Genomic DNA, 12,804 nt, shown 5'->3' on the forward strand with positions numbered 1-12,804 from the left:
ATAAAAAATACGTTTGTTTGCATGAGCCCTTAGGCTGTGATTGGTATACAGCCACAATTTTGATTGGCTGATCATCTCAGCTTTTGACAATACCAAGATGGTGGCACTCGCCCTGACACATTGCAACCTTTTCCTGACGACTGATCCTGATCGGTTTTCCATTCCTTTGTTTTTTACTCCCTGCCTTCTCCGACCTATACCTTTTATACTTGCACATTCACAGACGTATAAGGCTTGTTTTTTGTGGGACAAGTTTCACTTTCTAATGATGGCACCATGTAATATTGCACATGATGGGACAATGGAAAAAAAATTCCAAATGGGGTGGAGTTGAAAAAAAAACAAAAAAAAAAAAATTCCACCAGTTTTATTTTTACAGTCTTCGTTATGCAGTAAAGGTGACCAGTTACCTTCATTCTCTAGGTCAGTGAGATTATGGTGATACCACATTTGTTTAGTTTTTCGCATCTTTTAATATTTGAAAAAAAAATAAAATAAAAATAATATTAAAATAAAAAACTTTTTAATATTTGAAAAAAAAATAAAATAAAAATAATATTAAAATAAAAAACTTTTCTTTGCATCGCCATATTCGGACCCCCATAACTTTTTCATATTTACATCTATGGAGAGTGTGAGGGATCATGTTTTCAGGACAATCTGTAGTTTTTATTGATACCATTTAGGAGTGTTCATGACTTTTTGATCACTTTTTATAATTTTTTTTAGTGAGGTGAAGAGATGAAAAAACAACAAACTAGTTATGTTGATGTTTTTTTTTTTTTTTTATGCAGTTCACTGTGTGAGAGAAATTATTTAATATTTTAGAAGTATGGGCATTTTGGGATATGGCCGCACTAATGATCTTTATTTTTTAATAGTCTATTTACTTTTACTTTTAATATGGGGAAAGGTAGATGATTGCGGAACGGATGCGGACCCATTCTACGGACGTGTGAATGGACCCTAAAGCTGAGTTCACACAGGCGAGTATTCCGCGCGGATGCGATGCGCGAGTTGAACGCATTGCACCCGCACTGAATACCGACCCGTTCATTTCTATGGGGTTGTTCACATGAGCGGTGATTTTCACGCATCACTTGTGCGTTGCATGAAAATCGCAGCATGCTCTATATTCAGCGTTTTTCACGCAACGCAGGCCCCATAGAAGTGAATGGGGTAGCGTGAAAATCGCAAGCATCCGCAAGCAAGTGTGGATGCGGTGCGATTTTCACGCACAGTTGCTAGGAGATGACCGGGATGGAGACCCGATCATTATTATTTTCCCTTATAACATGGTTATAAGGGAAAATAATAGCATTCTTAATGCAGAATGCATAGTAAAATAGGGCTGGAGGGGTTAAAAAAAAAAAAAAAAAAAAATTAAACTCACCTTAATCCACTTGCTCGCGCAGCCCGGCTTCTCTTCTGTCTTCTTTTTTGCTGTGTGCAGGAAAAGGACCTGTGGTGACGTCACTGCGGTCATCACATGGTCCGTCACACCGGAGTGACGTCACCACAGGTCCTTTTCCTGCACACAGTAAAAAAGAAGGCAGAAGAGAAGCAAGTGGATTAAGGTGAGTTTAATTATTATTTTTTTTAACCCCCTCCAGCCCTATTGTACTATGCATTCTGTATTAAGAATGCTATTATTTTCCCTTATAACCATGTTATAATGAAAAATAATACAATCTACAGAACACCGATCCCAAGCCCGAACTTCTGTGAAGAAGCTCGGGTTTGGGTACCAAACATGCGCGATTTTTCTCACGCGAGTGCAAAACGCATTACAATGTTTTGCACTCGCGCGGAAAAATACTGCATGTTCCCGCAACGCCCGTGTGAAAGAGGCCTTAGGACTAGTTCACACGTCTGTGTTATGGTCAGTGATTTCAATCAGTGATTGTGAGCCAATACCGAGAAGTACAAATCTTTCCACTACAAACTGGGCCATTATTACCATACCTGGTCTACCGGATTTCTTTTTACAACACATTCACACTGAATTACTTTTCATTTTCCCATTTTTTCTGGTTGCAAAACCAGTCAAAATGACACATGATTTTTTTATATAAACATCATCAAATGGTATTCAGCAAGGTCTTATGCAATTTACACAATTTAGTAGCATAGGCAATTCCAAGTCCTTACCTGCAGCATACATTTGGGTTCACATTTCTTGAAAGCAGCAAATCAACACACTTCACAATATTTTCCTCAGATGCCCGCGCAGTACATGCAGCCATAAGTGCAGTAAAGTTATCTGGCAGAGAAATAAACGTGCAAGAACATTTTATACCAATGTTAATTGTCCCACACCTTAATTAAAATCACTTTAAATAATTAAAGAGGTTGTCTCACTTCAGCAAGTGGCATTTATCATGCAGAGAAGTTAGTACAAGGCACTTAGGCCCCTTTCAGACGAGCGAGTGTCACACGAGGCACCTGTCCTGAACTCCCAGCACTGCCGGGGTCGCATAGCATTATATTGATTTATGATGCTATGAAACCCTTACAGTTCTGGGATGTACTGTATAACACCGACAGCGTTATCCAATACATTCCAGACCTCTAAGGGTTACATAGCATCATAAATCAATATAATGCTATGCTGGAAGTTCAGGACAGGTGCTGCGCTGCGAGTACAATGCGTGACACTCGTCTGAAAGGAGCCCTACTAATGTATTGTGATTGTCCATATTGCCTTCTTTGCTGGCTTGATTCATTTTATCATTGCATAATAAACTTCTTGTGGCCATGGTTATGACCACCGCTGCAGTCCAGCAGCGGTGGCCTTGCTTGCACACTGTAGGAAAAAGGACCAACCTATATGTGCTCCCACGGTCCCAATCACCAGATAGTCTGGCGCTTTTTCCTACAGAGTGAAAGTATGGCCACCGCTGCAGGGTGGTCATAGTATCAACTTTCCTGGGCGGGGCTAAGCTCTGTTCACTTGAATGGAGCTTAGCCCCGCCCAGGCCAGTTGATACTAGTTGTGATGTCACTAGGCCAGTGGTAAACAGTGTCTGACACCCGCCGATCAGATGCTGATGATCTATTCAGAGGATAGATCATCAGTTTAAACAAAGTGCAGAACACCTTTAAGTTATATTATTACAAGGAAGCCCAAATTTAGAGTGATTTCACATGTGCCAATTGTATAAGTTATTAAAAACAAAACTAGGGGTGGATTAAAAAATAAAACAAAAATGGCCACCCCTTTATAGAGGAGCTGTTGGTTTTCCTTTTGAAGTCTTTTATCCTTCATGAAGTCTGGAACATCCCTTCTTAGAAATCTGTATTGTGATGGTCCTCGGTTATTACTCCTAGACATGTATAAATAATTTGACAACTGGGTGTAACCTGTTGGGCATGTCCTTAATGACTGAGCCAGAGTGTGTAGGGACACACCCATTCCATGGCACAGCTAGTGGCACACATTGGTACCAAGGATACAACTGAAATCCATGGCACACTTCCTGATTTTTTCCAATTTTATGCCCTACCCTTTCCCATTCAAAGGCCACTAAAATGTTGACTGCAGTTAAACCGCACCTTCCATGTCAGAAGATGGAAATTGTGAGGCTGTGTGCTGGACCTTTAATCTTAAGTTGATGTGCAATGTGACGATTTTGATGGCCTATCCTCAGAATAGGTAAACAATATCAGAACGGCAGAGGTCCAAATCCCGGTAATTAGCCTTTTAAAGAGGCTGTTCAGCTCCTGCAAGCACGGCTTCCTCTTCCCTGATTAATTGCACACTGTCTAGCCTGCAGCTGTGGTAAAGTAACCATAACTACTCGTCCTAGAAACTTAAAAGTGGATACACAGCTCCACTGCTATCAGCTTAAAAGACGTGCAGTTAAACAGAAACGAAAATTCAGCTCTAGCACAGTGCAGCAACCTCTTCAAAACAGCTGATCCGTGGGGGTGCCGGGAGTCAGATGTCTGCTGATCTGATATTGGTGACCGATCCTGAGGATGGGTCGTCAGTATTATCACATTGCACAACTTCTTTAAGAAAGTACCTAAAGGGTATGTTCACACACAACATTTTGCTGAGTTTCTGGCCATTTTTAGGGTAAAACAATAGGCTAATCTGTAATTTCAACAAATTAGAATATCATTGAAAAGTTAATTTATTTCAGTAATTCAATTCAAAAAGTGAAACTCAATATACAGAGTCATTACATACAGAGTTATCCACTTCAGGATTGGACCCTTAAAAGAAATACATTCACACGTCCGTGGTGTATTGCGGATCCGCAATACACCCGGCCGGCACCCCCCATAGAACTGCCTACTCTTGTCCGCAATAGCGGACAAGAATAGGACATGTTCTATTTTTTTGCGGAGCCCTGGCCCGGAAGTTTGGGGCCCAAAGCCCGGAGGTTCAGGGATGCATAGTGTGCTCTCCGCATCTCTTCCGGCCCCACAGAGAATGAATGGGTCTACACCCGTTCCCGATATTGCGGAACGGATGCGGACCCATTTGCGAACGTGTGAATGGACCCTAATGTTAATGATTATGGCTTACTGCTAATGAAAACACAAAAATCAGTATCTCAGAAAATTAGAATATTGTGAAAAAGTTCAATATTGTAGACTCATAGTGTCACACTCCAATCAGCTAATCAACAAAACCATCTGGAAAGGTTTCCTAGGCCTTTATATAGTGCCTTAGTCTAGTACAGTAGGTTACACAATCATGGGGAGGACTGCTGACTTGACAGTTGTCCAGAAGACAGTCATTGACACTCTCCACAAGGAGGGATAGGCCTCTTTCACACTTGCGTTGTTGGGATCCGGCATGCACTTCCGTTGCCGGAGGTGCCTGCCGGATCCGGAAAAACGCAAGTGTACTGAAAGCATTTGAAGACGGAACCGTCTTCCAAATGCTTTCAGTGTTACTATGGCACCCAGGACGCTATTAAAGTCCTGGTTGCCATAGTAGGAGCGGGGAGCGGGGGAGCGGTATACTTACAGTCCGTGCGGCTCCCGGGGCGCTCCAGAATGACGTCAGAGCGCCCCATGCGCATGGATGACGTGATCACATGGATCACGTGATCCATGCGCTTGGGGCGCCCTGACGTCACTCTGGAGCGCCCGGGGAGCCGCACGGACGGTGAGTACACTGCTCCCCCGCTCCCCACTACACTTACCATGGCTGTCAGGACTTTAGCGTCCCGGCAGCCATGGTAACCACTCTGAAAAAGCTAAATGTCGGCTCCGGCAATGCGCCGAAACGACGTTTAGCTTAAGGCCGGATCCGGATCAATGCCTTCCAATGGGCATTAATTCCGGATCCGGCCTTGCGGCAAGTGTTCCGGATTTTTGGCCGGAGCAAAAAGCGCAGCATGCTGCGGTATTTTCTCCGGCCAACAAACGTTCCGTACCGGAACTGAAGACATCCTGATGCATCCTGAACGGATTACTCTCCATTCAGAATGCATTAGGATAATCCTGATCAGGATTCTTCCGGCATAGAGCCCCGACGACGGAACTCTATGCCGGAACACAATAACGCAGGTGTGAAAGAGCCCTAAGCCACAAAAGGTAATTGCTAAAGAAGGTGGCTGTTCACAAGCAGCATATTAATGGAAAGTGGAGTGGAAGGAAAAAGTGTGGTAGAAAAAGGTGTACAAGTAAAAGGGATAACCGTTGCCTTTAAAGAACTGTCAAGAAAAGGTCATTCAAGAATTTGGAGGAGATCCACAAGGAGTGGACTGTGGCTGGAGTCAGTGCTTGAAGAGCCACCACACACACACACAGACGTATCCAGGACATGGGCTACAACTGTTGCATTCCTTGTGTCAAGCCACTCATGACCCAGAGTCAATGTCAGAAGCATCTTACCTGGGCTATGGAGAAAAAGGACTGAACTGTTGCTCATTGCTCCAAAGTCCTGTTTCAGATTTTGGTAAATTTTGCATTTCATTTGGAAATCAAGGTCCCAGATTCTCAAGAAAGGGTGGAGAGGCACACAGTCCAAGTTGCTTGAGGTCCAGTGTGAAGTAGTCTTGAGCAAATCGAGCTACGGATGATCGATCTGAAGTCAATTAATTAAAAAAAAAACTTTAGTTTTAATGCTGTCTCCATACAGCATTAAAATGAATTGCCTCCGTGGAGACAAAATTTGTTTCAGCTGAAGTCGAGCGAGACTTCATCTTTAAAAATCAAAAGTTTTTGAACGAATCAACTTCAGATCGATAATGAACACTAAGGCCTCTTTCACAAGGGCGTCGCGTGAGAGAGCCGGATAGGATGCAGGTGCGTCGCGGGAAAATGCACGATTTTTCAGTGCGAGTGCAAAGCATTTTAATGCGTTTTGCACGTGCGTGAGAAAAATTGGCATGTTTGGTACCCAGCAGGGGCGGACTGAGAACCCTCAGGGCCCCCGGGCAAAATCAATCAAGGGCCCCCTTACAGGCCCCACCCATGTTCTGCTGCAAGCCCCACCCTTGTCCCGCCTCCATGCCCCGCCTCCAGCCACACCCTACACAATCTTTAAAGGGTTTCTACCACCTCGTTTTGAGAAATTTAGCTGTCAGACACTAGCGATCCGCTAGTGTCTGCTCTACCAAACAATGCTATTATAATAGCTTTTTGTGCAGCCATTTCCATAAAAAACTAACTTTTATCGATATGCTAATGAGCCTCTAGGTGCTATGCGGGCGTCTTTTCAGCACCTAGAGGCTCGGTCTACCTTCACAAAATGCCGCCCAGCGCGTTCCTCCAGCCCACCCATCTCCTCTGGAATGCGATCTTCCCTCTGAGTCAGCGGACAAATTCTCGCGCATGCGCCATGCGCGTCTGTCTTCGGCGCAGTTAATGTCTGACCGCTCCCTGCACAGACATCTCCACTGCGTCTGTTCCTCGGAGCACTATGACGTAATCGGCGCAGGCGCAGTGGAGATGTCTGTGCAGAAAGCGGTCAGACATTAACTGCGCCGGAGACAGACACGCACGGCGCATGCGCTGGAGGAACGCGCTGGGCGGCATTTTGTGTGAGTAGACCGAGCCTCTAGGTGCTGAAAAGACGCCCACATAGCACCTAGAGGCTCATTAGCATATCGATAAAAGTTAGCTTTTTGTGCAGCCGTTTCCATAAAAAACTATTATAATAGCATTGTTTGGTAGAGCAGACACTAGCGGATCGCTAGTGTCTGACAGCTAAATTTCTCAAAACGAGGTGGTAGAAACCCTTTAATAAGATTTCAAAGTTAAAGCAACACAAAAGGCACCCAGACCCCTTCAGCTCATTGATGTGGTCTGGGTACAGTGTCCCTTTTGCAAATCGAGCTGCAATGTTCTAGAGAAACTGCATTGTTTACATTCCAGCAATAAGTCAGCCTCTAGTTGCTGGCAGCCACCTGAGGGCTTCCTGGAGTAAAACAGACCTTTGGTCTGGTATCTGACGCTGGACATCCTCATACTCTGCATGATGACCTCCAGGGTAAGATTTTTCCCCATAGGAAAGCATTGATTCAATGCTTTCATATGGGGTGATCTAATCTCAGCGTCCATTAGTGAGCCTCTGTTAGAAGCAGTCCCCTCCACCTTGTACTTGTTCCACTGATCTGCTACTTGCGGGCTACGTGGGCATGAGTTCAGTCACTTCGGCGCGTGATCCCGCGAGACCCGTGACCTACAATGGTGGGTCTCGCGGGATCACACGCTGCAGGACGGGATTGCGCACCGAACTGACTGAACTCATGCCCGCACAGCCCACAAGTAGCGGAACAATTACAAGAGGGGTGGGGAATAGCCAAATTAAAAAATATTTTGAACTAAAAGGTGTGCTTTTGGTGGGTTTTGAACTAATGGTGGTCTGTGGATGGCACTGTCTTGGGGGCTCTGTGGATGGCACTGTCGTGGGGGCTCTGTGGATGGCACTGTGGTTGACACATACATAGCACCTTATGCTATTTATGTGTCATCCACAGATCCCCCCCATAACAGTGTCCCTGTGAGTGAATGACCCCCAATACAGGGTCTGGGGGCCGGCATCTGGTGTTGAAATGGCAGCGGGGCCCGGTGCAGTCACTGTATTCTATCGCAACGGGCCCCGCTCACTGTAATACTAATTTTCATATGTGAACAAGAAGCTAAATCCTCTGCGATCATCTCCCTCTCTGTACTCACAAACTCAGTAACAGCCTGGCAGGCCGGGCGGCAGCGCAACTCACTGACGTCACGCGCCTGCTCCTCCCACTTTATGATTGAAGCAGGCGTGTGACGTCAGTGAGTTACGCTGCCGCACGGCCTGCCAGGCTGTTACTGAGTTTGTGAGTACAGAGAGGGAGAGGATCGCAGAGGATTTCTCTTCTGGTTCACATATGAAACTTACTATTACAGTGAGCGGGGCCCGGTGCGATAGAATACAGTGACTGCACCGGGCCCTGCTGCCATTACCACATTGTTATTTTGCGGCGGGCCCTCGGACCATGTCCGAAGTGCCCGACCGGTCAGTCCGCCCCTGGTACCCAGACCCGAACTTATTCACCGAAGTTCAGGTTTGGGTTAGGTGTTGTGTAGATTTTATTATTTTCCCTTATAAAGATAATAGCATTCTGAATACAGAATGCATAGTAAAACATCGCTGGAGGGGTTAAAAAAGTAAAAAAAATAATAATTTAACTCACCTCATCCACTTGTGATGGACCATGTGATGAGCGCAGTGACGTCACCAAAGGTCCTTTTCCTCCCAGGTCATCAAAGAAGAAGAAAGAAGGCAGGCTGGGCTGCGCGAACAAGTGGATGAGGTGAGTTAAATGTAATTTTTTTTTTTAACCCCTCCATCTCTAATTTACTTAGCATTCTGTATTAAGAATGCTATTATTTTCCCTTATAACATGGTTATAAAAAATAATAAAGATCGGGTGCCCATCCTGATCGTCTCCTAGCAACCATGTGTGAAAATCGCACCGCATCCGCACTTGCTTGCGATTTTCACGCAGCCCCATTCACTTCTATGGGGCCTGCGTTGCGTGAAAAACGCACAATATAGAGCTTGCTGCGATTTTCACGCAACGCACAAGTGATGCGTGAAAATCACCGCTCATGTGCACAGCCCCATAGAAATGAATGGGTCGGGATTCAGTGCGGGTGCAATGCGTTCAACTCACGAATTGCACCCGCTCGGAAAAGTCGCTCGTGTGAAAGAGGCCTAACAGTCAGTGATAGTTGGGGAGCAATCATTTGCTGGTGTTGGTCCACTGTGTTATAACAAGTCCAAAGTCAGAGCAGCCGTCTACCAGGAAATTTTAGAGCACTTCATGCTTCCTTCTGCTGACAAGATTTATGGAGATGCTGGTTTCATTTTCCAGCAGGACTTAGCACCTGCCCACACAAATGTACCAATACCTGGTTTAATAACCACTGCGCTTGATTGGCCAGAAAACTCACCTGACCTAACCCCAAGAGGAAGATGAGAGACACCAGACCCTACAATGCAGATGGGCTGAAGGCCGCTATCAAAGCAACCTGGGCTTCCATACACCTCAGCAGTGCCACAAGCTGATCGCCTCCATGCAACGCCACATTAATACAGTAATTCATGCAAAAGGAGCCCTGACCAAGTATTCACTGCATATAGGCTAACATTTCTGTATTAAAAATATTTTTTTAAATTACTCTTATAATATTCAAAATTTTCTGAGATTCTGACTTTTGGGTTTTCATTAGCTATAAGCCATAATCATCATTAAAAGAAATAAACGCACTATGATCCATATATGGTGGGATTGTCCGAAGCTTAACCCATTATGGATAGACGTCTTCAAGCTTTATAATTTTCTATTCCGGGCCTCCATAGCATTTTCCCCTTCCATCGCTCTGCTATCTATTTTCCCGGGGCGGATCTCACATGTTAAGAAAGGCTCATTGCGGCTCTTTATGCCGGCCATGAGGCAAATTATCCCACGCAACTGGAAGTCAACCGAGAGTTTGAAAAGGATCACTTGGGCCTCTGCACTGGATGCGCTGATACACAGGGAAGAGATGTGTGCCTCTGATCAGAACAAGATTCCGGCGTTTCTTAAGAGTTGGGAGCCATGGTCCAGGTTTAGATCATCTACTTCATTTTCGGTTTGGATGGCATCAGGGGTACTCCCTGATTCTCCTCCTTAATAGTACCTAGCTATTCTCTAGTTATGCCCTATGATGTCTCCCCCCCCCCCCCTCCCCTCCTCTTGTGTGTCATCCTGTCTTCCCCCCTTTTATGTCAAGTTTGTCTAGAATTATTGACCTATATATCATTTGTTTGAGGCCTTATTAAGCCCTTCAGGGCCTTTGTTTCCGCTGACTTTTTGTCAGCTGACTGTTTGTTATTCAGATACAGATACATGCTTATACCTTGTCCTTTATGCTGTACTGCTGTTTATGATTGCATGTCGCAATGTATCCTTGTATGCGGTATGTATACTGCAATTTGTGATGTTCTTTTATGATTGTAATAGATAATAATAATAAAATCTTATTGAACCATAAAAGAAATAAACGCTTGAAATAGATCATTCTGTGTGTAACGGATCTATATATGAGTTTCAGTTTTTGAACTCCGTTACTGACAGAAGTTAACTTTTCGATGATATTCTAATTTATTGAGATGCATCTGTACATTGTACTTTGTTTTTGTAAAAATTACAGAATATTCGCCTATCCTTTTTACCCTAAAAATGTAGAAAAAAAATAAAGAAGTAAAAAAATCAGCAAAATGTACAGCAGATCCATGTTATAAAGCACTCATTATAAGAGGCAAGTTTTTAGACCATTATACATACCTCTTTCAAAGTTTCCATTAGCACCTCTATCGAGAAGAACACGTACCATTTCCAAATTCGCAACACTAGCAGCATACATCAAAGGAGTCCAACCAAACTGGAAGCCACATTCAACATTTATTCCTAATACAAGCAGAATGTAACATAGCAAAAGATAAAAGAAACACATTAAATTAAATATTAAGGTCATACATTCTTCATAATGTTCAAAAGTACCGTATATCAATGATTTATAGGTAGCCTGGACCAATATCTAAGGCTACTTTTAACACTGGCGTTTCTGGGTCCGTTTCTGAGATCCGTTCAGGGCTCTCACAAGCGGTCCAAAACGGATCAGTTTTCCCCTAATGCATTCTGAATGGAAAAGGATCCGCTCAGGATGCATCCGTTTGCCTCCGTTCTGTCTTCATTCCGCTCTGGAGGCGGACACCAACACGCTGCTTGCAGCGTTTTGGTGTCCGTCTGACGAAACTGAGCCAAACGGATCTGTTCTGACACACAATGTAAGTCAATGGGGACGGATCCGTTTTCACTGACACAATAGAATCCGTCCTCCATTGACTTTCAATGGTGTTCAAGACAGATCCGTTTTGGCAATGTTAAAGACGGATGTATTATCTGAACGGATCCGTCTGTGCAGAGCCGTGAAGGATCCGCAAACGCGAGTGTGGAAGTGGCCTAAGCCTCCGTAGCTATAGAACAGGGACATTAGGGACATGGGAGCTGTTCCTCCTCAACCCCAAAAAGGCAGCAAATAAATACTGCTGTATTGCGCTTACTAATTTACCATGATTAGCTACTTAAAGGCATGCTAACAACACTGGCCAGGACAATCATAACTTTCTTACCAGGAGCAGTGTGAATATGAAGTTTTATTCTGCCACTCTTAAGGGTCAGGGTGGAGCTTCACTGTGAGGTGGTCTCTGCATTGAGCTGCTTCTTTCTACTCTGAGTGACAGGTGTAGCATCCATCCAGGACATTACTAGAGACACCATTTAGAGCAAAGGGAAGGGTCTGAAGCAGCTCAATGAAGAAAGAATGTATTTCATAGAGAAATCTTGTACTGAATAGCTCCAGTGCCGATATTCATGAGGACCTGGATTTCCCCCCCTCCCTGCCGCTGATTTACATATATTTTTTCTTACAGTAAATCAGCAGTGGAGTGCAGGGAGAGCTAGGAGTTTATGAATATGAGGAGCCATCAGCAAGCCTTGTGTATTGAACAGCTTGCGCTGGAGCTGTTCAGTACAAGATTATAGCAAAATGGCTGGCTAAAGAAAGTGATCCAGTGTTCTACTAAGAGATCTGTCACTTTCCCTTCCTCTCCTTCATTGGCAAGGTCAGCCTCCTATATGGTCATCTCGTATGGTCCTGTCAATCAAGAAATAGAGGGAGGGACAGGAAGATGAAGCAAGGAAGGCAAGGATGCACAGCGTGGCTTAGACCCACCCTTAGTGCACTTAAAGGGAACCTGTCACCGGGATTTTGTGTATAGAGCTGAGGACATGGGTTGCTAGATGGCCGCTAGCACATGCGCAATACCCAGTCCCCATAGCTCTGTGTGCTTTTATTGTGTAAAAAAAAAAAAAGAAGATTTTATATATATGCAAATTAACCTGAGGTGTGTCCTGTATGTGAGATGAGTCAGGGACAGGACTCGTCTCAGGTAAATTTGCATATGTATCAAATTGTTTTTTGTACACAATAAAAGCACATAGAGCTATGGGGACTGGGTATTGCGGATGTGCTAGCGGCCATCTAGCAACCCATGTCCTGAGCTCTATACCCAAAATCCCGGTGACAGGTTCCCTTTAATTGTTCATTTGCATACAGACGTTTTCTCCAGAATAAAACTAAATGATTCCGCTGAGCTAGCCCTACAAGTCATTGCGCCTGGTTTATCAGTGAAGTCCAGACACTACAGGTTTTACTTTTAGCATTGAGAGGATATATAAGCCAATATACGGGGGGGGATTACAAAAGGAAAATGGTAAACAGGGAAACATTTTGGTTGATCAT

The 12,804-nt window shown here is 44.3% G+C and overlaps 1 protein-coding gene across 1 annotated transcript in view; it reads right to left on the reverse strand.

Annotated features, from left to right (window-relative positions):
- Positions 1-12,804, reverse strand: part of ASZ1 (ankyrin repeat, SAM and basic leucine zipper domain containing 1) — a 131,416-nt gene that overhangs the window by 101,821 nt on the left and 16,791 nt on the right. Inside the window, exons 3-4 of the mRNA XM_040413708.1 lie at positions 10,785-10,907; positions 2,152-2,263 (exon numbers count right to left, since the gene is read on the reverse strand). Of these exons, the coding sequence (XP_040269642.1) occupies positions 2,152-2,263; positions 10,785-10,907 (235 nt within the window). The remainder of the gene's footprint in view (positions 1-2,151; positions 2,264-10,784; positions 10,908-12,804) is intronic.

Source organism: Bufo bufo, chromosome 1, assembly GCF_905171765.1.
Source record: "Bufo bufo chromosome 1, aBufBuf1.1, whole genome shotgun sequence".
NCBI lineage: Eukaryota > Metazoa > Chordata > Amphibia > Anura > Bufonidae > Bufo > Bufo bufo.